The sequence below is a fragment of the Archocentrus centrarchus genome, chromosome 22 (genome assembly GCF_007364275.1).
Source record: "Archocentrus centrarchus isolate MPI-CPG fArcCen1 chromosome 22, fArcCen1, whole genome shotgun sequence".
NCBI classification, from domain to species: Eukaryota; Metazoa; Chordata; class Actinopteri; order Cichliformes; family Cichlidae; genus Archocentrus; species Archocentrus centrarchus.
In genome coordinates, this window is record NC_044367.1 from 6,628,378 (window position 1) to 6,655,604 (window position 27,227).

Genomic DNA, 27,227 nt, shown 5'->3' on the forward strand with positions numbered 1-27,227 from the left:
GTAGAATTTTAAACACCCAGGAAAATACTCAATTGCATTTTTGATACAACAGTGATATTTGCTTATGCAGTGGAATTATTGTGTTTTTTGTTGTTTTTTTTAAAAGACAATATTTTAGGTTATCTGAGGTAGTGGTGTCCTTCTGGTGACTTGACATGACATTTTTGTTGTTGATCAAATAGACTTGGTAAGCTAGGCTGCTGCAATTGCTGTCTAGTTGCTGGTAGACCGTTCCCAATCTGGGACTGCTGAATTAACAGTCCATTAATGTTACAGATGGGCAGGCCTGACATTTGCTGCCTAGCTCCCAGATTAGTAGCCACAACCGCTACTTAACAATAACTTTACAGACGACAAATGCTAAGGCGGTAATTAGTAATAGTTACACATTTAACGTTAACCTGTGGATTTTCAACTGGAAAACCCACTCAAGTCAAATTTCCAACTCTAAAAGTTGGAGCAGCCCCACCACTCCCAATTTAACGATCTAAGACAGTGGCTGTGAAGGTAAACACTGGAAAAATTGTGAAGTTTTTAATCTGTAGAGCCACTGTTTTGTAATGGTGACTGGCTAAATAAGCCAGATGCAGAGCACTGATTAGGCCCGATCCATGAATATGCTGCAGCAGAGTAAAAGCAAAAAAACATGAATTGCACTGTGTTGCGTACATATGAATGGCTCTACTTCAGTGAAGAGCAAAACACATCTTGGTGCAACTTGGGAATGATGTCACTCCCAGCTATGACGACGGACTTCTGAGGTAACTGGAGAAGTACGAGTCCGAGTTGAAAGTTGGATTTGAGGGAGTGTTTCAGCTGAAAATTCCGTATAGCAACTGGGAAAATCTGACCAGATTTAAAACGGATCTCACCAACAGTCAACTTCACTCCCAGCAATGACATCTGACTTCTGACATAACTGGAATGCAGCATTTAAGCAGGCAAGTAATTAAAAGTGCGAAATCTTACTGCACTTAAAGTGACCTGGCTAATGACAAAGCCTGTTGAAAAAGACGAGGGTAGATTCATAAGAAACACTAATTTAAGAGTAGCACATTCGAAACACACACTGGTAAAACGCTGCCCCTTAGTGGTCAGATTTTGTTAAAATATGTAATCACAAATATTGCCTCTAGCGTTGACTGTAACGTCTAATTTTGTTAAAGCCAACCTGCCTAAAGATAGCCTTGCCAATGAGAAGTAAACACATGAGGCTAGGTAAAAGAATGAGCAATACCCATAAAGCATTCCTTAAACCAGACAGATGGAAAAAATGGAAATGTGGGCATTTATTACTCAATAGCTTGGCAAAGTGCGCGTGACATGACAGAAACCTCCACAACAGCTGCCAGGCTCACATTATGGTGACAGTTACACCAACCCGATAAAAGTTGCACATCATAGAACAGTTAGACAGAAAACTATTTACTGAAGTGAACAGCAAGTACAAAAATAAATACAATCTTTGATGTCTTGTCTTAGTTAAATTTTAATTTTCTCCATGTTCGACTCAAACAAACCTTCTTTGTTTGCTACTTTTTACTTACACAACGTCAAAAAGTCAGGCAAAGAAAGTGTTATTATGGAGTACATTGCAAATAAATACTGTCAGCTTCATATCTGAGAAACCCAACCGTGTGACCCCAAGTTTTATTATTTGACCGAGCCGTAAGAAGCCTAATTATTTCATCAGACTCAAATCAGCATAAGAGGATATAGCACGGATACGTTACTGGCAGCGATAAGCCTTGCAGCTAGCTGTCCAGTCGGGTACATATGGTTTTACAGTCGGGCGAGTAGCTTTACTTCCAGATTTGCTAAAGCATCTGCTGTTGTTGGGCCTATAAAACACAATAAAACTTAAAGAAATTTTCCTAATCCTCCACCCAGAACGTGAACTGCTTTGAATTAAGTTATACATTTGTATGTCGTTCAACACAAAAATAATTTCACGCACCGAAACCCGGAAAGCCGGCTAATGTTAGCCGATTAGCTTGTTTTAGCACCACGTTAGCGAGTCTTAACGCGAGCTGACTTACCAACAAAAAAAAAGCGTTGTTCCTACTAACAACTGGAGCGGCTCGCCCAAAAATGTTCTGAAAACAGTTCGCGTGAGTTAAATTGGTCTTTTATGCTTTGTTTGTCAACCAACTAAACACGCGGCCTTGGACTTCTAAAGGGAACCGCCGGACTCGAGTTCCACGAGAGCCGAGAGGCCGCGATGAAGCAGCGGACACCAAACCCAAGCGACGACGGCCTCAATCTCTCGGTCAACCGCAGGACGAATTACTCACCGTTTTTCCTCTTTTCGACACAGAGACGATCGACAAATGTATGAATAATTCTTCTGGGTTCAAATATAGAGCCAAGAGCCGTCTGTATCGTTGTTGCCGGGAGTTACGTCAAGGTGTTCCCATTTCTTCTGAACGAGCCTTGAGAGGTCAGAGTGGACAGCGGCCCGCTAAACACAACAGACGGGACTGAAATGGAGAGCTGAGGCGACTGAGCCTGCTGCCTTCAGAGACCGCCACCTACCTCGGAAATGCCAACGTTCAAAATACGTCGGTGTGTCACGTGTTTTTTGGGTTATTCTTAATTATTCATAATAAATCTATACATATATCATGATTTGTATATCGCAAATCATAATAAAAACATTTGCAAAATATAATTTAAAAAATTGCAAATAACACAGTGATTACTAGTGCAGTTTTCATTCAGGGAGGACTTCAACTTACAGACGTTCCCTAAACAGCTCATCTCTTTAACATTTAATTTATACTTTTGCGGTGAACCTATGTGGAGCCACGACGTAGCATGTGCAAGTGGCCGACGCAGTTTCCAGCATTTATGCCGGCTCTGCATCGTCAACATGTGCATTTACATTAACAGGGAGGTACACGTCAGGTTAGCCGTAGGTTATGAGGTAGGGTTTCAGCAGGGTTTGTAGTCACGACGTGCCTAAAGTGTAGCTGTAACGCAGAAGTATAAAATAACTTAATACTTAAAGAGATTGAAGTGTTGAAGCATTTGTTACTATGGTGATGTGAATTTATACATTTCCCCAGTTGGCAGCTTAATTTGTATTTCTGTATTTCTGTGAGCTATGTGGAGACTATGACTGATGCTTAATTTATGCTACCACGGTCCTGTCCATTTGCTGAGGTATTTGCGTATGGAGATCCTACGGAGAGGGGTTTGCAACCATGCTGTCCTCCAGAATATCAACTGCTGAACAACAGTGGTAGCACTTTGGCAGTCTGTTGGCAGTCCGTGGGCAGCTACAGACTTGCCAGTCTAGCTGAGGAACATCTGTTGTCAGATGAGGGCAGTGTCAAAAATATGTTGTGCAAGCAGTCTGTGGGCTACTCCTGTTGTACTGTTGTTGGTTCATCAGCCAGCTGCAGAGAAGAATGAGCACATTTGCAATGATTGCAATCCCCACTCCGTAGGGTCTCCGTACACAAATGCATATGCAAACAGACACCATCATTATACCGTCAATTAAGCACTAGCTTACACAAGTGTCCTACATGAGAAATGGCTTTTTTCAGCTGAGACAGCTCACTAAAGGTAAGCCTTTTTGGGGATTTAGAGAGTTTTCTTTTGCATTTGTGACCGCACCTTGATTTTTGTAATGCACTTTATGTTGGTATTGACCAGTCCTCACTGTCACGTTTATAAATGGTCCAGAATGCTGCTGCTCATCTGCTGACAAGGACACACAAAAATGTGAGCACATACCCCTGTTTTTGTTTCTTTACACTGGTTGCCTGTTCATTTTAGAATTAATTAAAAATTTTATTGGTTGCTTTTAAAGTTTTGAGCAGCCTGGCTCCCACGTACCTGGCACACATTTCAAGATTAGTACTAGACTTAGGTCCTAGTCAGTTTTAGTCATTTTGGTCACTTTTTAATCTTAGTCTTTTTAGTTTTATTTATTGTACATACTAATGATTAATGTTTATTATTTATCTTTCCCTTTTTGTTATGTGTTTTTCATTTTTATTGCTGTCTTTAACTGGCACTTTGGTCAACTATGTTGTCTTCTTTTAAAGTGCTCAATAAATAAAGTTGGATTAGATATATGTGCCTCCTTTCCTCTGCAGTTTCACTGCCAAAACACTAGTTGGAAGTGGAGTTTCCCTCTTGGAGTTGATCCATATCTCTTCCAGTCGATTTGAAAAATGGCAGAAGAAAAAGTATGGGCCAACGACAGTTGTTGCGGGTTGTATGGATGCATTGTGTAGTTACATTCCTCATGCGCATCAGATTATGGCTCAAGTTACTGCTAGGGTTTCAGATGGGTTTGTGGTTACAAAGGCCCTACAACAGAGACTTAATGCAGGTGCAGAAATGCACAGTCATGCAGTACCGCTGGGTTGGAGAAGGTGGATAGGATTCAGATATTTTCTGCTGACATCTCCTCTTCCAAATGTCTGACTTGTTATGTTTCCTTTGGTGACTTTGGTAGCAACATGGTTGAATGTATAACACCAGTGGATTTGTTTGGAGCAATTTCCTCCCCAGGTTGTGCTAACTTTACCTTTAGGAAATGTGCTAAGGACAATATCCAACAGTTTAGACATAAACAGGTCAGGCACATGGGTTGGGTTTGTGATGGGGAAAAGCACAAGTGGCTCCATTAAAGCCAACCACCATTCTTCAAAGGGATTACAGATTTAACTGCTGCTACCATGTCAAAACGAATGAGCAACATCAAATGGGCCAAGAAAGCAACTGAGTGGATACCAAGAGAAGGGAAGAGAGGGAGAGGGAGACCAAAGAGAAGACGGCGAGATGATACTGAAGAGGTGGGAGGCACCACGTGGATGCAATTGGGACAAAATCGGCGTGTATGGCGAGAGTTGTGGAGGCCATCTGCCTGCAGTGCCATAAAGTGCTAAGATAATGATGATGACCATGTCAAACAGAATGGACACAATGTTGAGTACAGAGCTGTGGATGGATTCCATATTTGACTGATAGCGCTTCTGTGCTCAAATATTTCAACAAGAAGACATCAAGGTTCAGAACTTCCATAGCAAGCAGGATTTCTGAGAGGAAGGCTACCACTAGGAGAATGTTGGAACCCCATGTACATGCTAGGATGATCTACTGGAGAACTAAGGGAAGAAACAGCTTACATACACAGGGAAGACAATTAGATGCAGTTGGAATACATTAGGAGAGAGAGGTAGGAAGGAAAAATGGAACATAACTTATGATCTAACATAAATGATGGACCAGACATTGAGTTTCATCCCGCACTGGGAAAGTTTATGCCAGGGTACTGCAGAGTCCATCCATTACTCACACCTCAGATTCAGGAGGAACAGTAGGGTTTCCATCCTAATTGTGGAACACTGGACCAGCTCTTTATCCTCTAGAGGATATTCAAAGGTGCAACAGAGCTTGCCCAACCTGTTTAGTGTTTTGTGGACTTGCAGAACGCATTCAGCCTCATGTCACGGCCAGTGGCCAATACAAAAAGGTGGACCCAAATGCAGACATGGAAGAGGCAGCAAACACTATTTACAGAGTCTGTGTGTTATGCTCAGCTAAATTGTTATTATTTTTTCTTCTTCCTCAGCTGCCGATCACAAATCAAAAGTATTTCATTTTCTAATTAAAGCTGTTCAGTTGGCAACACAGTTATTTTTTTTTTTTTTTGACCACAGCTATTTTTGTATTTCGAAAAGAAAAGCTCCAGGATATTCATATGAATTTAACAGTATTCTTTATCGTGCGAACCTCTGCTTTGCCAGCTGATTGCGCCGCTTGGTACACCCGGCCTGAGGAGTAAAAAAAATCAAACTGTCTGACTCCAGCTTGTCGGTCCGGTGAACTCCCACTGCACCTGACTTCAACAGTCTCTCCTCTATGCAGTCCTCATTTATAAAGTGCTCTACAAACCCGAACGTTGCAGTGTTAAATCTGAGTGTTTTTTTTTAGAGCAGGGCTCCATGGTGTAAATGAGCCTTTATACATGTAATCTTTCATTTACACTTCAAGTTATTGTATCCATACAAAATCAAGAATGCTCAATACTAATCAACATTCACAGTCATTTACTCTACAGATACTGGACAGAAGATTCATGTTACAGTTTTTTTCACATTCATTTCACTTTTATTTGTGAGCTGGTATAGGGACAACTTGATTTTTTTTATTGAAGTGTATCAAAAACCCAGTGTTGTCAGTTTGCACTGAAATTTATGTTGCGTCTTTCAGGCAGTTCAGAAAAAGAGACACACAAATTAAACAGTAACCAAACCTTTTAGATGATGTTTCTGGTTGTTTTTTTCCCTCCCTTAGAAAATACTCCTAGTAGTTTTCTCTATTTTGGAATTATTTAAGGGGAAGATACTGGTTGGTTGAAGTGGCTATAGCTGAAAGTAGATGGTTTGACAATTAGCTGCTCTGCAGTCTGCAGTCCCTCATGCTACAGTGAGAAAAATTATGTCTCCTCCTCATCCCGGCCACATAGAGCAATCCACATGGCCAGGATGAGGAGGAGACAGAGACAGAAGTAGCAGGGGAGCTATCTGATCAGGCAGAGAGTGCAGGAGAGGGGGCTGCAGTGACCCCCAGACTAGGCAAGGCACAGAGGAAGAGTAGTGACGAGGAGGAGTATTTGTTGAGGAAGGAAATCAAGGAGGTAGAGAGAGAGAAGGAGGGAGCCCAGAAGGGATAACACAACACTTCTTGCCCAATTTAGCTCCAGCCACGAGGAGTTCACTCCACCAAAGCAGTCATGGATAAGAATTAAAATCCAGTGCTACTGGGAAGAGACACCCGGGTAGACCCAGGACACTCTGGAGAGATCACGTCCCTCAGCTGGGTTAGGAATGCCAGGTAAGCGGTGGAAGATGATGGATTAGCTTACCATGGACATTCATGAAAAAACTTGTACAAAAACATTTACCAAAGCATCAAACAAATTTCAAGTCAAAAATCATCACCTCACTCTCAGAGAAAACCCATTCATGAATTCCTGTCTTTCCCCTGAATTATGCAGAAGCATACAAAATAGATACAGCTGATTAAAACCGTGAGCATGCACTTCTGTGACCACACATCATAATTTGCAGGCTGCTATATGAAGTGCTTCTGACTTAGCAATGGATTGAATGAATAGAACAATACCTGAGAGAAGGAAATTATGTGTGGTGTTATTGTGGTGTTTTGGCATTCTTCAGGTCCACACTGCAGTTTTTACTATGGACCAATTTCTGAGCACCAATATATTTAAAACTTGAAACTTCAAACCATCACAGCCTTGTCAGCATTAAAATGTTGCAGTTTGCAGTACTTTTTTTTTTTATGCATTCCTGATTAAATTCTGTTCTGTAATTTGTTAAAATATTCTCCTCCAGTTTTGTCCTTGTCCGTGTCAAATCTATTATTTGCTTACATTTTGGGTGCACTGGATGTACACGAGGAAGTAAAATAAAAGACAAATATACTGTACCTGCAGGAAGGCAGGATGGATTACTGTATGAGAGAGGAGCAGAATGTCAAGAAAACCCTTAGCCGTTTACTCCTGAAATGCTTCAAGATGCACTTCCATAAATTTATTTAAAAAAAAAAAACACTCAATTTTATTATAAGTTTCTTATAACAAATATTTTGTTTGACAACTACTTTGACAAATGATCGGCTACCTCTGCAAGAAGTTGACTAGCTCCACTATTTTGGATGGCAACTTTAGCCCCACAAATAGGCATCCATGTGCACGGTATTTTCACTTTTAAACTGGAACTCTGGACATAACCTGCTCTGTACTAAGAATAAGTTGCTGGGTTAAAATAAAAAGAGCGCTTCTGTGGAAAGCACTAACTTGACGCATCACTAACTCAATAATCTCACTTTAGTAATAGTAGAAATACATCAGCATTTCCTTTTCTGGTAGACACATCTCTCAGAAAATTCAAAAAGGTCCCTAAACCTTTTTTGACCTTCTGTATATTATATAGTCAGATAAATGATAGCTTATCATGTCCAGTCTGTAACATTTGAGCTGAGTTTATTACACCCCAAAAACAATGCTATTAGCTTCTTGGTTAAATGGTAAATGGACTGATACTTACATAGCATCTTTCTACTCAATTCTGAGCACTCAAAGTGCTTTCTACTACAAGTCTCATTCACCCAATCACACACAGTCATACAGAACCTTTATCTATACCTAAGGACTTTCATCTAACATTCACACACACTCCCACTCTGACTAATGCATCGGGGACAACTCGGGGTTCAGTATCTTGCCCAAGGATGCTACAACACATGTACTGTAGGAGGCAGGGATCAACCCACCAACTTTCTGACTGGTCGATGACCCACTTTGCCACCTGAGTCACAACTGCCCCATTTAAAAAACAAAAAACTGGCATTTAAAAATTGAAGTTAATTAATTTTATGATGTTTGTGACCCTTAGATAGAAACAAATGTAGCTTCTGGTTTTGTCAAACTGGTCCGGTGTGCTCAGCACAGGCTTCTTTCCAATCCTCTTCTGAGATTCCGCTGAGTTTTTGCTTTATTTTGAAATTTCCACTATACTGCCAAAAGCATTCACTCATTTGCCTTCACACACATATGAACTTGAGTGACATCCCATTCTTAATCCATGGGGTTTAATATGATGTCAGCCCACCCTTTGCAGCTATAACAGCTTCAACTCTTCTGGGAAGGCTTTCCACAGGTTTAGGGGTGTTTATCTTTGACCATTCTTCCAGAGGTCTTGCCATAATCTTGGGATTGTTCCCAGCATTTTGAATTTTGTTTGATCTTTCTTGTTGATTATTCTTTATTATTGGTTCTTGGGTTATTTAATGTTTAGATTGTTTGCTGTGTTCTCTCTTGAGTATACTTAGTTTGTTCTTAGTTCCCAGTGGTTTTCAGTGTAGTTCTCCTTCTGTGTCTCCTTCAGTGTTCCCTCCTCAAGTGTCATGTCTCCTGTGTTAAGTTATTCATGTATCTGTGTCTCCCTGTTTAGTTATTTCACTTCCTGTTTTATGTTGTGAGTTTGTGTTCCTTGTGCTTTGCTTTTACTTTTGCTTCCTTTGTCTCATCTCTCATGATTTCTTTCACCTGCGTCTCATTAGCCCAGCTGTCCCCACTTCCCCTAACCTAACCATCTTTCTGTGTAGTGTCTGTCTTCACTTGTCCTTTGTCAGATCATCTGTTCTTGTTCCCTAGTCCCAAAGCTCCTTAGTTCCTCTTTGTCTTCCTTACTCCAGCGTTTCCCTGTAGTAATGTTTCCATTGCTTTTTTTTTTATGGTTTGTAGTTTTTCATCCTGAATTTCCTTTTGCATTTAATTTGCCTAAGCTGTATTCCATCAGCCATCAATAAAGTACAGCTCACTTTATGTTAATTCTGTTTCCCTGTACACATCCTGCTTTTGAGACCTCACTCTTCCACACTCCCCATGGTCTGCCTCTGCAGACCGCGACAGTCCGCGACAGTCTCTGCTCTAATTCATCCCAAAGGTGTACTGAGCTGAGGTCAGGACTCTGTGCAGGCCAATCAAGTTCGTCCACACCAAACTCGCTCATCCTTGTCTTTATGGACCTGCTTTGTGCACTGGTGTGCAGTCATGTTGGAACAGGAAGAGACTATCCTCAAACTGTTCCCACAAAGTTGGGAACATGAAATTGTCCAAAATGTCTTAGTATGCTGAAGCATTAAGAGTTCCTTTCACTGGAACTAAGGGGCTGAGCCCAACTCCTGAGTGACAACCCCACACCATAATCCCACTCCACCAAACTTTACACTTGGCACAATGCAGTCAGACAAGTATAACCACCAAACTCAGACTTGTCCATCAGATTGCTAGATGGAGAAACCTGATTGATCACTCCAGAGAACACATCTCCACTGCTCTAGAGTCCAGTAGTGGCGTGCTTTACACCACTGCATCTGACACCACCAAGCACAAAGTGCAATGCTCAGCCATGGAAACCCAGTCGATGAAATTCTCTACTCACTGTTCTTGAGCTAATCTGAAGGCCACATGAAGTTTGGAGGTCTGTAGTGATTGACTTTGCAGAAAGTTGGTGACCTTTGCACATTATTCACCTCAGCATCCACTGACCCCGCCCTTGATTTTACGTGGCCTACCACTTCATGGCTGTCATTCCCAATCACTTCCACTGTGTTTATAATCCCACCAACAGTTGACTGTGGAATATTTAGTAGTGAGGAAATTTCTTAACTGGACTTGTTGCACAGGTGGCATCCCATCATGGTACCACACTTGAATTCACTGAGCTCCTGAGAGTGACTCATTCTTTTATCTTATTTGTTTGGTCATATATTTAATTAATTGAACTACCATGGTTACCATTCCAGTGATTCAAGCTATTTGTTATGCATGTTAACTGCTGTAACAAAGTCAAACCTTAGGATAAATAAATATATATGTTATTGTGAATTCTGATAATCAGGATATGTTGGTTCTGATATGCCCTTCCTTAAAAAGCTGTTTTTATTTCAGCAAGTGGTTTATGAGGGTCCAGTGAGTGAATTCTGCTGTAGTCCTTTTAACAAACCTCTCAGCTGTAGATGCTGACATTCAGATTAAATTCATGATTTGGTTCTTCAAAGGACATGATGACATGAGGGCTTGGAAGGTTTAAGTCTACAGACTTAGCAAATCTATAGAGTCAACCCTAAAGAGCTACAAATGAAGAACACAGAGGTGAATTTAAAGAGTTTATTCATACATGTTCAGAACATTTAACTGCACCAACTCATTCATTAAGTTCACATCTGTACAGTGCACAGAGCAGACAGCCAGGAGAGAGAGAGAGAAACTGACCCTCTGCTGCTTTGTATACTTATTGCTGGTCAGTACTTTAGTGTTACTCTTGCATTTAATGAAATCGTGATAAGATGACATCCACATTTAGACAGTAACTTCTTTTTAATAACAAAACTTACATTCTTTCTTATGTCAGTCAACACTTTTTACTGCAGATGACAGCAAACCAAACAACAACTAAACATGAGTGTTATTGTAGTGTTATTAAAGGGGTAGTTCACCCCAAAAATCACAAGTACAGGTTTTCCCGTGGACTGCAGTGCTGTCCCTTCAGATACCTACTGTAGACATGGCTGCCTTCTCTTGAACAAAATAAAGATGAATAATTTGAATCTGGTGAGCACCAGAAAAGTACATTTAATAAAATCCAGCACAATCTCTGAAGAAATCATGAATGGCTTACTCAAAAGCAAAAATCCACAAACTGTCCCTTTAACTGATAAAGTGCTGAGAGCTAAACTGTCCCCTATAAACTATCATGAGACAAACAGGTTATTTTGTGATTTGTCAGACCAAACTAAACATTTCACTGAATAAAAAAACCTTCTTTATAACCCATTATTCATTAGAATAATTAACTAAATTGACTTCGTACAGAAATTAAGTATACAGAAGTGACACTCTTAATAAAAACCTCAGACAGAATGTTCCCTTTCAGGACACGCACCTTAACTGCTGTTGGTAGTTTAGTCACATTTTAAAACACCATGTGGTTGCTTTAACACAAAGTGATACAATCAACACTATATGCATCCTTTACAGGAGCAGTTAAGTTACTTTTGATTCTGATTCCAGTCTTTATGATAGAGATGTTGGATAGAGATCACATGCAAGAGGTGAAAAGTCAATTTTCTTAGATTACAGTCCAGCCTGAGCATTGATTCCTGTTTACTTCCAAAAGACTCAAATAGTGACCGGGTATTCCAGGGCTGACGATGCAAAGACACAAAAGGACTAGGACATCACAGCCTCCTGTGACTAAAGTCAAATTAATTCAGTTTGGAGCATATCAGCAGCTCAACATTGATATGATGTGTGTGTCACTTATGGTGATCATTTCTTGTTGTGAACGGTGCTTCAATATGAAATGTGGGATGGGCGATCTTTTCTTTCATAAAGAATGGTCCAGTGTATCCTCTGCTGAAGGTGGTTATAAAGGAAGCACCTTTCCTTCAATTCAAACCGCTCTGATTATGGCTGCCATGCAGATGCTGACTGGTCACGTCACTCAGGAACTAAGAAAAACGAGACTACTTGACATTTCTTCAGGGTCTCCTCCCTGCTGGATAAGCCTGAAACACCTCACCCAGCAGGCATCCTAGTCACATGACAGAACCAAATAAACTGGTTCCTTTTGATGGGCAGCTCTACTCTTGGTTTTGGATTGATTTCAGGCTGGTCTGTTCATTCTGGACTTTGATGAACAGACTAACATAATTTAGAGGGGAAATAAAAAACAAAAAGGAACTTAGGTTTGGATTTTTCTTGTCTCGTAATACCCACATCTAGCATATATGCATCACTGTTCTTTTTTGTGCTTTCACCTTTATTAGACTGTTTTCAGTGAAGAGGAAACAGGAAAGCAGGGAGGACACGCAGCAAGTGGCCTCGGGCTAGAACTGAACCCGGACTGCTCAACCACTGAGCTAAACCTGCACCCCATCTATCACCGTTTTTGACTAGTGGCATTTACTTGACACTTGTAGGTCATTTGTAATACACACATTTTCCTGTAAGTTTCACAGGAAAATACAGGATTTCACAAAAAAAAAATAAAACAAGACTCGTGCTGATTTTTCTCCATCATGTTGACCATTCACCAAATTACTGATGCTGGTCTCAGTTCATGTGAAGCTGCAGCCAAGAGATTCTCTTTCTGCAGCAGCTTTCAACGCTCTGTGAGTTCATTCTGGTAGATATGAACTGAAATTCGTGTGTGCTGGGGAGGAGTCGGTCCATGATTTGATAAATGATCAGCAGGAATGCATGATGTGCAGCTGAGGGGATAAAACATGCCAAACTTGCTTCTTTCAATGATGCAATGAAGCAAAGTGTACAAGTGATGTGTAATTGAGTGGCATGCAGTGCGCCATCACTCCTCCAATATGGCGGTATGCCTTGATATGTCATGCTACACACATTACCAATCAGAATGTCCCGAGGGACAATCAAAGTAGCGCAGTGCGTTAATGACATTAAACCGCAGAGGTCGGCCTGTCTCTGCGATCTAAGCTCGGCTGTCTCACAGGAAGTTTGTTTTGAGTGTGATGCTGGGAGAGGACTTCCCAGCGCTGCGGGTGGCGGGGTTAGTGCTGCTGGCTTTAACATTCAAACTCTCCTGGTTTCCTTTGATGGCAGCTTGAAGACGAGACTTCAGGTGAGGAGATGTTGTGATGAGTGACCTGAGGGAAGGAAAAACAAAAAACAATATCAAGCTTCATATTCACAGATCCTTGGTCAGCATTTCTGTTAAAAGAAGCGTGATAAAACATGGCTTTAAACACCTTCAAATGAATGAATGTACAGCAAACATTTAGAGTCAAACTGTAAACTTTTCTCTTACTGAGGGGAAGAACAGAAAAAGAAAATATTCATGAATCCCAGAAATCAGCAGGTACTATGTAAAGAAACCAAATTATGATAATAGTTAAGAGGCTGTTCTGTGTAGTTTAGTTCAGTGAGGCCCACCGAACACAGTTGGAGGGTTTCATACAAACAAGTAAGTGCACACATCACCACTGACCTGAAGACAGCTGGGTGTTGGGGGCCATGGCGCATCAGATCCTTGAGTGCTGAATCGTGGAGAGACCTGGATGCCATGGGGGCAGAACTAAGGGCGTTTTCGTCCAGGAGAAAGGAGATGAGGAGGGGGACGAAGATGGCCATCAACTGAGGACCTGAAGGGCAGAAAACACAAAACATGGAAACAGGTTTCAGCTCAAGTCTCACACTGTCAGTGTCGGCTCCAGAGGAAGATGGGCCAGGTTAGTCCATCTGTGAAACATCTCAACAAGCACTGGATGGACTGCCCCGACTGAGAACTGCTGAAATCGCTGATCATCTTTAAACAAAATCTTCTTATGAGAAAGCTTTCAGGTCTGTATTTATTTCCCTTCATGATCTGAAGATGTCCTCACTGATAAAGGATTCATGTGGAACAGATAAATGCACATGAGTGAGACTCAGATGTCTGCTGCTGTCGGCTTTATTCTGGGGCAGGTACAGAGTTTCTCAATAGTTTTCCAAAACAGAGAAAATCCAAAACAGATTCCTGATGAAACAGAACTTAAATGTATCTACTTATAACATTACGTTATTTTTCTATTAACTTCTTTGGTTTTATTTCTACATTTTAATGTGCATTAATGACCATTTTTTTTAACAGTCTCAGACTGTCAGTCATCTTTAAAGCGCTATTTCACTTTGAACCTACTGTAATGACAGGTCAAAATGTCACGTTCTCACTTTAAACTGAAACCATTTTTAATAATTAACCATGACAGCTTCAAAGAGCTGCTGGCCTGACTGTAGTCTCCATCTAGCTCTTGTTTTCTTTGGATTTCCTGCTGCCAGAATGATCAATCATATTTGGATAAGGAGCCTCCATCATGAATGAGTGTTTAAACCAGTAACTTATTCACCTTTAAGTTCACACAGCAGCCACTTTAGCATGTAAACTAACTGACAAACATCTAACCATGCATTTTTTTACACTTGAGGCTGGAGCCCCTCTTAGCTGGCCATCAGCGAGAACCAAGGTTCTTCCTAGACAGTCAATCAAGGCGCTGACTGCAGGGAGGCACAACATTCATGCTCCCACTCACACCTACAGCCAAATTATAATCACTACTGGGATGACACTCACTGAGGCACAGGAAGGGCAAGGGTACTCCACAGAGAAATGCCCCAGCACACCAGGAGCTTCCTTCTGTGAGGTGACAGTGAAAAACCACTGAACTAGTGGATTACCAGTGAAAAACTGATCCAGTCATTTTCCCTGCAAAACTAGCATTTCACAGCTAGACATCAGTGTGTGGTTGTGAAAGGCTGCATGTTGGCATATTAGGGAGGAGAATACAGCAGATTTATGAGCAGCAGGAATCCCAGTATGTTACTCAAAAGGACTACTTTGAGTAAAGATCAGGCTGCTGCACTCCACCACTGTCCTCTGGACAGAGGGAACTGCTTTAACTTTGGTCCATTCGATCCCATCCTGATTCCATTGTGTCTCTGCAACAGACTCCACTCACGCTGTGATTCATCAGCAGCCTGGATCAAAGCCTCCATAGCTCGGATTCCCTCCAGGACTCCAACCAGCTCCTCTGGAGTTTGAGGATGGCTCCGCTCCACCTTCTGTGGGGGAAGCAGAACAATATACGCCGTCACCACTTGAACCACACATTCAAAACACTAATCTAATTAATCGGCCGCAATTTATTTTCAAAGTGAGGTTTTTAAAAGCACAGGAAAACTAAAAATCACAAGGTCAGATAAAGTGCTGTGAATTGAGTTCAAAGTATGGATTGAGTGGTTTACAAAATGTGCTGCACATTTTAAAATTATTATTAAGAACTGAACTGAAACCCCCTGAATTTGGTAGATATTTATTATCCGTCTGGAACACGTTGATTTTCAGGGTTACTATTTTGTACTCTGATATTTTGTTTATTTTTGTATTTATTAGTTTGTTTCATTTTCCCTTAGAGTTCATGCAAGCATCAGTAGAGCAAGAAACTGATACTAATTGGTCATATTAATGAACATGAAGCAACTCAAATGATGCCGTTTTACTTTTAACTCCATTAGACTGACTTGGCTACACAAAAACAAACTGTAACAACATCGGTGTACAGAGCTGAATCAAAGGATGTATTTGCCCATGTGTGCCCCCCATCCTGTCCTCACTGTAAACATTTGTGCTGTAACACGTCTCTTTTCAGTTTTCACACAAGCTATTTTTTTTCCAAAACATAATTCATACGGAAGCACCGAACACAAAATTCCCATGTAGTTTCAGGTGTGCTAAATAGGTTTCGGTGGGATACCTGGAGAAATCGAACCAATGATGGGCCGAGGGCCTGGATGTATGGGACAGCCACGCCGGGCTGAGCCTGAAACACCGTCGTTAGCAGCTGACAACAACGACTCACAACCTGGAAGAGAGAGAGGAGGAAACACTGGCTATCATTCGCAGCACTTATTCAAATACAGACATCACAATAATTTAGAGCAACATTACTCTGCCCTTAATCCAGAGTTTCACTAGTGTGGAGTATACGACATACTCCAAACTGTCTCCATGAATTTACTGTAGATTGACCTACAAAGTATTTCAGGCAGCAGGTCCTCCCAGGGAACAGAAATAAATGGGAACAAGCACTACCTTAAGGATAAGCCACAAACTGTATAAAAAGATGGACGTAGCCACTCTGCCATCACCCTGAAGGCTCCTATCGCTTTGTGACGCTAAAATGAAAATGGATGAAATGATGAAAAATGGAGTGTAAATGACTGAAACTGAGGGGCACTACACGTTCAATGGCTCTACCTGCTTTATCCTCCTTTCTGTGGCTGAAGGGGACCAGAATTTACAAAATCAACTTCATGGTGTATTCAGTAAGACCCGAAATTAGTGACTGAGCCCCAAAGTCACGAGGAAAGTGTTTACTAAGGTTATAAATGGAGGGAGTCTGTGTTTGCATAGATCTCTATACAACCAGAGTTCTTGCAATCAAGTTTAATGCACTTCGTAATCTAGGGCACATTGTCCATCTTTTAATAGAGCTGATGATCAGAACATAGTTTCACTCTCAGATGCTACCAGAGGGTCTTTGGAGTCCATGCTGGAGGTGAAGCGCTGCAGACAGAGCTTGTGCAGAGGCTCTACGGTACACACATCGGGACTTGCAGATAGCAGGAAAACAGTGAGAGCAGTGAGGAGGCTGATCTGATCCACAACACAGCCGAAAGGCCCTGAAACAACACACACAGAAACACAATCAGTCACTTTTCTTCTGTGTTTGGTTGTTCAACATGTTTCTGTGATTGGCTGTAACTTTTATCAGTCAGTGTGGAGTCTACAATTCTCTCATCACTTCCTCCATTTCCATGGGCAGTACTTTTAAATTGGCACTTAGTATTTATTATTAGCACAGAAATTCCTTACAGCATTATAACATGGTACCTACAGGTATATATGGATGGTAAATATAAGATGTTTTAATACCACTTGCTGAAATTACAGAGACTGCATGTGTGTAAATGGGTTATGTATACACTGTGCGTACCGGTGTCCCAAAGTTTTAGCAGTGTATTTAGAGCTGACTGCAGCAGCAGGTTCCAGGCTCCTCGACACTTCTCTTGTCGGCTCATCGGTGAAGTCAAGACGGACTTCAGAGCCTGAATAGCCGCCTGCATTACCACACTAAGACCAGCCCCAGCCCCCGATTCAACTGCTGGAGCACCTGCAAGCAAAACATAATTGAGAGTGGACAGAGTTAATATGATAAAAAATGCCCCCTTAGCCACAATAAGAACTGCAACATCATTTATAGACATTACACTCCAGTCTATTTGTCTTAACCTGTGTGCACGCTGGGCTGGTGGACCAACTCTCTCAGGACTCCCAGCAGCAGGTAAAGGACAGTGGGAAGAATGGACACGCTGCCTGCAAAGGGGACAGCCAGCCATCAGACCAACAAAATGAAGCTTAGGTATAAGTTCTATAAGGAAGATCTGAAATCACTCATCCACATTCTTTACCAGGTGTTTCACCATTTCTCTATTTGATATCACCTCCACTTTCCGATGCTGTCAAACTCAATGCTGACCTCATCTCTTCCGAGTCCAATTATCTTCTGCTTGCCTTCCTTGAGCTAATCAGCCTCTGTTTAGTGTGCTTTAAGTATCACTTACCTGTCATTCTCCCATCCAGACTCATTTGTGCAAACCACCACCTCCCCTTCACCACCCAAGAGCTCCTTTCAAGCCTCCATCTTAGTCTCCTCCACCACCAGTGTCTAGACTCCAGGGGGTTCTGCCTAATTCCTATCTCTACTGGGATTCCCTTCAGCTTCAATGGGCCATCGGAGTCTAATTGCCAAACAGCTTTTTGTATTAGCAATAAATCTTGTTCAATTTCTCCTAATGATCTCTCCTTGTTGAAATAAAAATAGATGCAGAATTCATGGCACCACATTTGTGTCCATTTGCGTAGATATTTGGCTAGACAGAGTGAAGGATTATGGGTATGCAACCTGCAGACATGCTGTGCCCTCCAAAAAAAAAAATAACATACTATGTATGCTACGCACAGGTAGAATGCTGATTGGTTAAGAAGTTGACTTGAAAAGTGAAGTAACTGAGAGACAAGTGCACCACTGAGTGGGTGCCACACTCAGCTGTTTTGGATTTGTAACGGGGGGGAATTTCAAAGCGCTGATATCGTAAAGTCAGTGCAACAAGTGTGTGAAGTTTGATGGGTCTGGCTTGAACGATGTGCATCTTTGGTATGAATATGAACGTCTTAGATGAGATCGTTCTAGTTGTTGCATTCACAAGATTTTCAGAAAACTTGACCTCTGACCTTTACCTTCAGGTCAAGGTCGCCAAGATTCAAACTTGTCCAAGAGTTTCAGTAGATCCTTCTATGGTGTGAATTTGAACATCTTAGGTGAGATTGTTCTCATGTTATAGCCAACGTTAAAGTTTTTGTGGAACAAATGCCGACAACTCACTCACTCACTCCACCCATCCATCCATCCATCCATCCGCATGAGAAGCTCAGACTGAGGCTGCAGTGGACAATGTTACTGCTTTTAACACTCAGTTTCACTTCATTACAAAGATGTTCTGTTTATTATGACTTTGGTCTTCTTCATGGTAAGAGCTAAGCTGAAGGACCAACAGGACAAACATGAACAGGCCATTTGTTGCACTGCCTCCTGCTGACAGTACATCGGAGGACCAACACACAACCTTTCAAGTAGTAAGTAGTTACTAGACAGTAGATACAAAGTGCCTTGAGGCGACTGTTTGTTGTGATTTGGCGCCATATAAATAAAATTAAATTAAATTTAACTGAACTGAATTACTCAATGTCTCTCATACAAACATGCCAGTGACCCTTTAGTGATGTGATAGCAGGGGAAGATGTGTGGCTCATGCTTTCACCTTCAGGAGAGCAGATGGATGGCAGCTCAGAAAGCACACAGAGAGCTGATGCTAGCAGACGACAGTCGCTGTCAGTCAGAGTCCACGCTGAACCTCCAGGACCTAAATACACACACAGAGAAATGGAAGACAGGTTTATATGTGCAGAGAGTTTTAACAGCAAGTAAGAAGTTAGTTAACTTTTTAATTAGCTAGAATATTGAAGGGATGGTATCAAAGATGCTTTTTTAGACAGTAGCTACAAATAAAATCTGTTAGCTAATCACAGACCACTGATAGAGAATATCTGAAATGAAGTTCCCTGGAGTCCTTCCCCTCTTCCTTCCATTCATTTGATTCTTCTAACTCTCTCTCTGTATCAGCTTTCCCTCTCTTCATTCATCTCCTTACCAGTTGGACTGGTTCCAGCCAGTTTGGGGCTGAGCTGCGGGAGCTTCCGGACCAGCAGACAGAGACAGAGCTCCAGCGCACCAAAAACCAGCGAGTGACCGGGAATCAAACCTCCAGTGTCCCGCCCCTCCCCAAACTCCGGCAGCGTTTCCTTCTCTGCTGCGCCGTCGTCCACTAAAGAACATAAAAGTTTAATAGTATTGAAAGAGCATTTAACTGATCTGTTTTTCAATAATCTATAAAACTTTAGATAAAATTTACAAAACAGATCTAAACATTACAAATCTATAAGTTTACTATCTGTAGAGACCTGTTGAAAAACATTCAGTGTAGCTCAAAGGTCCAGAAAAAAGCTAATAAATGAACCTTACATTAAGACTTTGCTGAGAGCAGAAATGCAGAATGTTTGCTCTTTATGTGAGAAGCTTATAAAGATTACAAAAAAATCTTTGGTTTGTCCAGGATAAAAAAGAAAGAAATATTACATAACCGAGTGAGGTATCTGTCACTTCAAGGACACAGGGCCCCTTTATAATATCCTCTGACCCAGACCAGCCACATAACCATGCAACTACAGCAGTGTGGTGAGCTACATCACTCAGTTTTGACAGAACTGGGGTTAGCCTGGTAACCAGATGTTTTCTTACATATGGCTCCAGTGTGGGCCAGCTATAGGTAGACTCCCTAAGTTTAGGCATGAAACCAGGGCAAGGGTACAAAACCATCTTACTATAGTTAACAGAAGTGTAGCTAGTTAAAGCATGTAACTCACTGATCCCTTTCACGGATGCTGAATCAAGCAAGAGGACAGTTTTGAGCAAAATTGCCTTTAAGTTAACATGCTCTAAGGAGTCAAAAGGCAACCTGAGAGTGCCTCTAAAACTGTGGGTAAATCCAAAGAGTGAAAAACAGGCTCAAAAGTAGGTCTCAGCCTATGGTCCCCCTTCATGAGCCTTATCAATATCCCAGAAAGTTGATTCTGTTCACCTGGCTGTCGCGTCTTCAGTGGGAGAAACATTTCATCACTCATCCAAGTGACTTCTTCAGTCTCAGCTGACTGCTGGTTTCCTCAACCTTATAAACAGTACAGCTGCATAACGACCCAAACTAGCACCATTAACTAACAACGACCCATGGGCTCAGTTTCATGATTGTTAATATGCATATTAATGATTCTCCCACTAAAAACAGGACATCCAGATGAACAGGATCAAGTTTCTGGCATTTCCTTCCCTGGATTATTGAGCATGCATCAAGACTTCTAATCATAAAATGCTGGTGCATTACCAAAGCCAACATAACAGGCTGAAATTGCAGCTAAATACACTTTAATATATTAAAATGCTCTCCACCTATCTAGCAAATCCAGAAGGCACTTGCCCACATTGAGATACTGAGTGAGGTTTGAAGGAGAATGACCAGAATCGTCTTCATTTCATGTTTACCTTCAGCACTGTGGCGTTTCTCCCTGATGTGCTCATGAGCAGCAGCTACAATTCGCTGCAGTAAATCCAACACAGCAAGCTGAACAGATACTGACTCTCTGGTCACCATGAGTCTGTGGAGGACGCTGAGCAGCTCCACACTCAGAGCCTGAACAGACACAGATTGGGGCACTCAACAAGTGGAGTTCATTCATGACATCAAATTCTCTGTGTTCTGAGTGGTGTGCTATGAAGCAAGATTAATGGCTTAGCAAGCTATGTCTTTTTACCTGACTAAATCACTGTGGCAACTGTGCTGAACACAGAACGTGGGGGTAGGTTATATTCAGAGTTTTGGCTTAAAACTGGCTGGAAGCGTCACTGATTCTTGATTCCTGAGCTTAATCAGGACTAGAACGGAGTAAAGCTGTGTCTTACCTGGTCATTTCCAATCTTTGCTCGGGGCCATGAGACATCCAGCAGCACCTGCAGAGCTCTAAGACAGGAGGTGATGTTCTCCATCTGGTCCTCAGAATGTGGAGAGCAGAGAAACTCTACACTGATCCCTGAACACAAGACCAACACAATGAAAGGGGGGAAAAAAAGAAAATGTAATGTATGTACATAAACACCTTTTAGTCAGCAGAGTTTGCTATTAAAAGCAGTTTCCTACCAAGTATGAGATGCAGTCTATCAGTATTAATGTCCTCTGGACTCTTGGCTCCACCCACAGAGCTGCTGTTTCCCATGGAGGTAGGCGTTGCTGGTCTGGACAGGTTAGCAGGTGCTTCATCTGAGATCATGAAACCTGCACACACATCTGTACGTTTAACACATTCTTGTACATGCATTTGCTTCTTAAACTGAAAAGAAGAGCAGGGAAGAAGAGAGGAGAAATAATAACCTGTGCTGTGGAGCCAGAGGGAGGTGGCGTGGAGGATGGGAGCCCAGGATGAGGTGTAATGACGTCTTGCTTGGTTCACTGTCTCTGCTGTGTAGAAGGAACCTCCTGCATAAGAAATAGTGGGAGAGAAAGGAAATTACAAAAATACCAAAATGGTCACTGTTCTTGCACCCCTCTGAACACAGTGGTGGTCCTGCCCTTGTTAGAAAGCAAACTAATGGACTTTACTAGACATTTACATTAAAGTAGATGCACACAAGGATCTCCAAACTAAGGGGCACAAAAAAGGTAAAGTTACTTTTGTAGGGCTATAAATTAATTAGAAAAATTGACAAAATTTGCTGTGATTAATAACTCTTTTGAAAAAAAATTCTTATTAGTTATGCTTATAGCAATGACGATTTGTAGAAATTCAATGAATGAATCTACAATTAACACAAAATTTCCTACAAAATCTTAAGTGAAATCTGATGCTATTTTTGAGGGATGTTCATCCATGCTGCTTTTTATACCCCAGTCAACATTAGAAACTCAACTTTTACTGATCAGTAGTCAATATCAGTCTTATGTAAGGTTTATGTTTATGTATGTAACCCTGGTTCTCTGAGTAGCATGAGTGAGTGGCTCACAATGGGAATGCCTCCTGCATGACCTCATCCGAAGCTCAAATGATATTATGTTAGCCCTTATAGGCTTGCTCAGGGACACCTGTGTCGGGAGGGGCTAGGGCCTATCTACCTTTAAATCTAGCTATCTGACATGGATGTCATTCAAAACAAGCCCACCTCCTCCTCACTTCAATAGCAAGGAGGGAACAAGGAGCTGGCAGGAATCGAACTTCTTTTAAATCACTTGTTAACACACTTTAATATAGACTTGAACCCATTTGATGTTATTTTTCACTTCATTGTTTCTTACTTTGATTCTTTGACTTGTATTGGCATTTAATTAAATATATTACATTTTTGCATCCTTTTTTTTTTTCTTGCTATTATTCTCACTCTCTAAAGTTTACCTTCTTTCTCATTTTGTTTGACCTGGTTTTAAAGCTGCTGTATAAATTTAGCATTTTGTATTTCCTCGGATTATCTTTGTCTAATATGTTTGATGATTTGAAACATGTTACAAATATGAAAAAAAAAAGAAATCAGGAAGGGGGCAAATAGTTTTTCAGAACATGTTTTTTTATTATTATTATCATGACCAGAAGTACAACTCTGACAAGCCCCCACTTTGCCTGAATAAAAATATGTGCTGCAGACATGAAAGATACTTATTAAAAGCAACTCATACTATTAAAAACACATAATTTACAAATTTGTGCCATCACAAAAAATGTCAATGGGAAAGTTTAACAATTGTTGGGAAAAAAAAAATATTGCTGCTGTTTAACGTGTGAGTGGAGCCCTAAAGACGACAAAGCTATAGCATTTCAAAGATTAGATAAAACCTATATCAGGTTAGGATTACTTTGAAGAGCCTGAAAACTGTATTGCAGAGAGAACTGTGACCACAAAAGTTGAATTCTTAAAGGAAAAAGTGCAACAAGAAATCCCTCCCACCTGTTGGAGGTAGCTGTGATGTGTACTCCTGTGGGAGGGTCAGTAGTGCGTAGTCCTGTAGTGCTGCCAACCATAGATGGCTCAGTGTTGACAGCTCCGACTGGACCAACTTCAGAAGGCCTGTCCCTCCTGACTCAGAGCCTGAACTGTCATTGGCCAGAGGGGAGACCGACAGGTCAGCTGGTCTAAGAGGGATTTCTTTCTGTTTGCTCCTCTGAACAGCTACAATGTAAACCTGACACAGAGATCAAGAAAACCACAGCAAAATTTCAGCAATAAATTTCTATTTTTACATAGAAATATTCATGATTGATACACAATATTCATTATATTGATAATATCATGCATGAAAAAGCGCACATTTTGCAACATGATGTTGGAGACATTGTGCTTATGGCAGTTAAAGATTATTATCAAGACATTCTGCCCAGCATGATATACAACAAACTATTATCAGGAGCATGTCAAAGCATCTGGGGCGAGACAGTGTTAATCAAAACATTATCTTGGGCACACGAGTCATAATGAGCACATCATCAAGAATATTTAAGCCACCCAAGCAGACAGTTAAAAAAAAAACTGCTTGAGGATACAATTACTGAGGCTACCATCACTGCAGAAAAAGCTCTCAAAAATCATTTTCTGCAATAAAAATCCACTTCAATGAATGATGAAAGACAATAATAAATATAAAATCGATAAACACTCACCTCAGCCCAGGCTTTGAGAACAGCCAGTGTCTCCATGGTAGCAGTGGCCTCATTGTACAGCTGGCTTGATGTCTCCTGCCCACTCTGGACTTTAGCCAATGAGGAGACGAGGAGCTGGTGGACACGTCGCAGGTCACGGAGGTCACTGACTACACCGCTGGCGATCCATGCGCTGCACACCTGAAGAGGAGAGAGCAGCATTAAAGGTGAGAATTTAAACTCAGTTTACCTGGAGGGCAGACAGAATGACCAGAGGAGCGCACCAGTGAGGATTATGAAAATGATTACTGATGACTGTTCACCTGGCAGGCTTTGGCGGTAATGTCAGGAGGAGCTTCAGCAGTGAAGGCAGGTCTGAGAGCAGCTCCAACCTGTGAACACATATACAACAATTAAAAAATACTCCAGGTTCCTGACTCCAGACTTTAGCATCTTTCAAACAGGTTTGTAATTCAAAATGAAACTTTTGTCTCCTGTTGAATTTCACATCTGTTTAATGACTTGTTGACAAAACTAAACAGAAACAGAAGCCATGTTGGAAAAAGAATCAGCTTGATACATATATGCACACCTGAATGCCCCAGACCTGCAAACTGCCAAACCCTCTATGTTTATAGAGGTGCTCACACTTGCTGATGATGTTAATGTTAATCAAGTGCATTAGATTAGCAGGACCTGGCTGCTACTTACCCTCCTAAATTCCTGTGGAAGCAGTAAGCGTGTACTAAGGTCTTTCACAGGAATTCATGGGAAAACTTCCTTTGTCATGTGACCGTTTTTGTAAAAGTTAAAATATTTGTGGCAACATACTATTTTAATCCAACAAAAAGGTCAAAGAGAAAATAATCACTAGTTAATGCTGAAATAATGCAGCTATTTTAATACATATTTCACTATTTACTGTGGCAACTAAAGTATATATGTACTAATCTGCATTCAGCTATTCTTCCACCCCTGTTTTATTTAAATATAGTAAACAGTTCAGATCAGTGACTGATACTTGCATTAGCCTGGTACTGCTCCAGGATCACATGACCAGGAAACTCTGGTTCCGGAATGGCTGAGAACCGTCTGATGATCACCAATAGTGTTTGAAGTCCTGTCAGTCGCAGCTCATTGCTGTGATCTGTTGATGCCATGAACGCCATGCGTACCAAGTCACCAAGATGGAGGACCAAGAAGTCTGAGAGAAACAGGTGAGGGGTCAGTGAGGTCCACAAACCCAAAACAAAACAGAGGTGTGAGGACTTACCAGTGGACTCGTGCAGGCGCCGCTCCTGAGCAAGAGCCATGTCAAAGTGAGCTGGGTCTGCAGTCTCGCACTGTGCTATAATGCGACACACACACTCCATGGCAAAACAACGTGTGGCCGAGCGCAACGCTGTGAATGGGCCGCCGGACTCTGACCGGGCTCTGAAAGCAGAGGAGTCGTCATCTTTGCCAGAATCTGCATCCTCATCCTCCTGTCTTGCCTCCAGCGGGGCGCAGCCATCTGAGAGAGAGAGAGATCAGTGACAGGCAAACCATTATGTCATTATCACCAGGTTTCATCTGCAGCCGCTATGGTATTTTTTAAACAAACTGAAGGCTCTGAGGTGGTTTAAAAAGTCTCGCCATCAATTCTATACATTAGAAACAATTAAAAAAAAACATTTCTCTGTCAGTGGACTCAATTCTGGTTTCACGAGAATACAAGTAAAACCCGAGCATTTAAATGCCCAAACGATTTTCAAAGAACTACAGGCTGACAACAAACTGAGCTTACCTGTAGTTGCAGACAGGACATCTTTGCAGAGTTTCAGCCAGTGTGCCAATTTGCTGCCGGTGGCACTCGCTGCCATCATGTGGACCAGAGTCTCTTGAATGTCCTTCCTTAGACCGAGATCTGACTCCCGGTCAAGCAGAATGAACAGAGCACCTTCGAGACCAACCTCTTTTATAGTGACATCTGCACAGACAGAGACAGAAAGGAGTAGGGTGAACAAAGATGTAGAAGAGGTGTGTGCAATATACTGTTCAAGGGCTACAACCAGATGTAAGCAAAGAAGTGTGTTTAAGTAAAACTGATTCATAAAATGCATTTGAACAGATTTCACAGCCCAAAGTTCTGTACAAAGTACACACACACACACACACACACACACACACACACACACACACACTATAATTATTAATAGAATGCATTGTGTGTAATTTAATTGTAAAATGGTGGTAAAAACCAACACAACCGTACACTTGTGCCTTCAATTTGGCCAGCAACCACGTAAGGTTACAAAAATTGAGGTCCATGAACAGCTGAAACAAAACCGAAGCACAGATTGCGCCAGTGGATGCGACATCACTTTTAGCATTTTGTGAGGGCGAGAACAGCAAATATAACGGCCCCCAAACCTACATCAGTTGGACAGTGCTCACTAATCAGTAACGCACTTGTAGTTATTGCAGTCGAGCATGTACGGGTAGATGAGGTGTTTTTGTGAACATTTTTCAGCTGATATAATTATGATTCTGTAAAGACTAAACTTTAAGGGCCTTCATCAGTTTTTGGACATTGTGTATCCTCTTTTCTGCAGCTGAGGGACAATAGATGGGTTTGCAAAATCATCTAGACCTACACTAAAAAAAATGGGATCTACAGTCATGAAAAAAAAGGAAGGGAGGATGATAAGAAATCATAGTTTCCATAAAATGTAAATTTCCTCTCACCAAGTTGCGTGTTGTCTCGTCTGGGCAGCTCTTTGACCAGACTGACGGCATGCTCAGAGACTTCCAGCGCCTCCCGCTGGACAAGCTGCCGTAAACATGCCACCACGGCCCGCCGCAGACATAGGAATGAGCTGCACAGGTTGGCCTGAAACACAAATACACAGTTCACACAAGCAACCGTTATACCCGCTATTGTACTTTGTCATCAGGGAAACACATGCAGCTACAGACAGTGTTTCATCCAGGTGCTGTTTACACAAAAGCTTCAAATAATTAATAATAATAGTATTCACTCAGTAATCAATGTCACAAATCTATAAAGTTTACAAGTTCCTAAAACTCAGAAGAATCTTCAAGCTGAGTTATTTACTTTTGTGGTCTGACCAACAGTACAAAACCCAAAGATACTCTCGGGTTTGAGGAGATGGAACTTGCAATATTCACATAAAATATTCCATAATTAAAGAATATTGTGCTTTCAATAAAACTTTGTTTTGTTTGTTTAAACAATTTACAATCTTCAAACTAAAT

General features: G+C 41.4%; 2 protein-coding genes across 5 annotated transcripts in view; both read right to left on the bottom strand.

Annotated features, from left to right (window-relative positions):
* The window catches only part of hectd1 (HECT domain containing 1), a 42,624-nt gene extending 40,129 nt beyond the window's left edge, over positions 1-2,495 (bottom strand). For all 3 annotated transcript variants that reach the window (XM_030718271.1, XM_030718270.1, XM_030718268.1), the window contains exon 1: positions 2,295-2,495. The gene's annotated coding sequence lies outside the window, so the exon portion shown is untranslated. The remainder of the gene's footprint in view (positions 1-2,294) is intronic.
* An 8,416-nt stretch (positions 2,496-10,911) lies between these two features.
* Positions 10,912-27,227, bottom strand: part of heatr5a (HEAT repeat containing 5a) — an 83,038-nt gene continuing 66,722 nt past the window's right edge. For both annotated transcript variants that reach the window (XM_030719627.1, XM_030719626.1), the window contains 20 exons: positions 26,697-26,841; positions 25,756-25,938; positions 25,243-25,482; positions 24,995-25,173; positions 24,293-24,361; positions 23,991-24,170; positions 23,281-23,515; positions 21,719-21,823; positions 21,488-21,622; positions 21,253-21,380; positions 20,836-20,983; positions 19,391-19,564; positions 19,001-19,102; positions 17,412-17,495; positions 17,116-17,292; positions 16,650-16,801; positions 15,874-15,981; positions 15,079-15,181; positions 13,572-13,725; positions 10,912-13,230 (listed from right to left, as the gene is read on the bottom strand). In XM_030719627.1, coding sequence (XP_030575487.1) covers positions 13,071-13,230; positions 13,572-13,725; positions 15,079-15,181; positions 15,874-15,981; positions 16,650-16,801; positions 17,116-17,292; positions 17,412-17,495; positions 19,001-19,102; positions 19,391-19,564; positions 20,836-20,983; positions 21,253-21,380; positions 21,488-21,622; positions 21,719-21,823; positions 23,281-23,515; positions 23,991-24,170; positions 24,293-24,361; positions 24,995-25,173; positions 25,243-25,482; positions 25,756-25,938; positions 26,697-26,841 — 2,961 coding nt within the window. In that variant the 3' untranslated portion in view covers positions 10,912-13,070. The remainder of the gene's footprint in view (positions 13,231-13,571; positions 13,726-15,078; positions 15,182-15,873; positions 15,982-16,649; positions 16,802-17,115; positions 17,293-17,411; positions 17,496-19,000; positions 19,103-19,390; positions 19,565-20,835; positions 20,984-21,252; positions 21,381-21,487; positions 21,623-21,718; positions 21,824-23,280; positions 23,516-23,990; positions 24,171-24,292; positions 24,362-24,994; positions 25,174-25,242; positions 25,483-25,755; positions 25,939-26,696; positions 26,842-27,227) is intronic.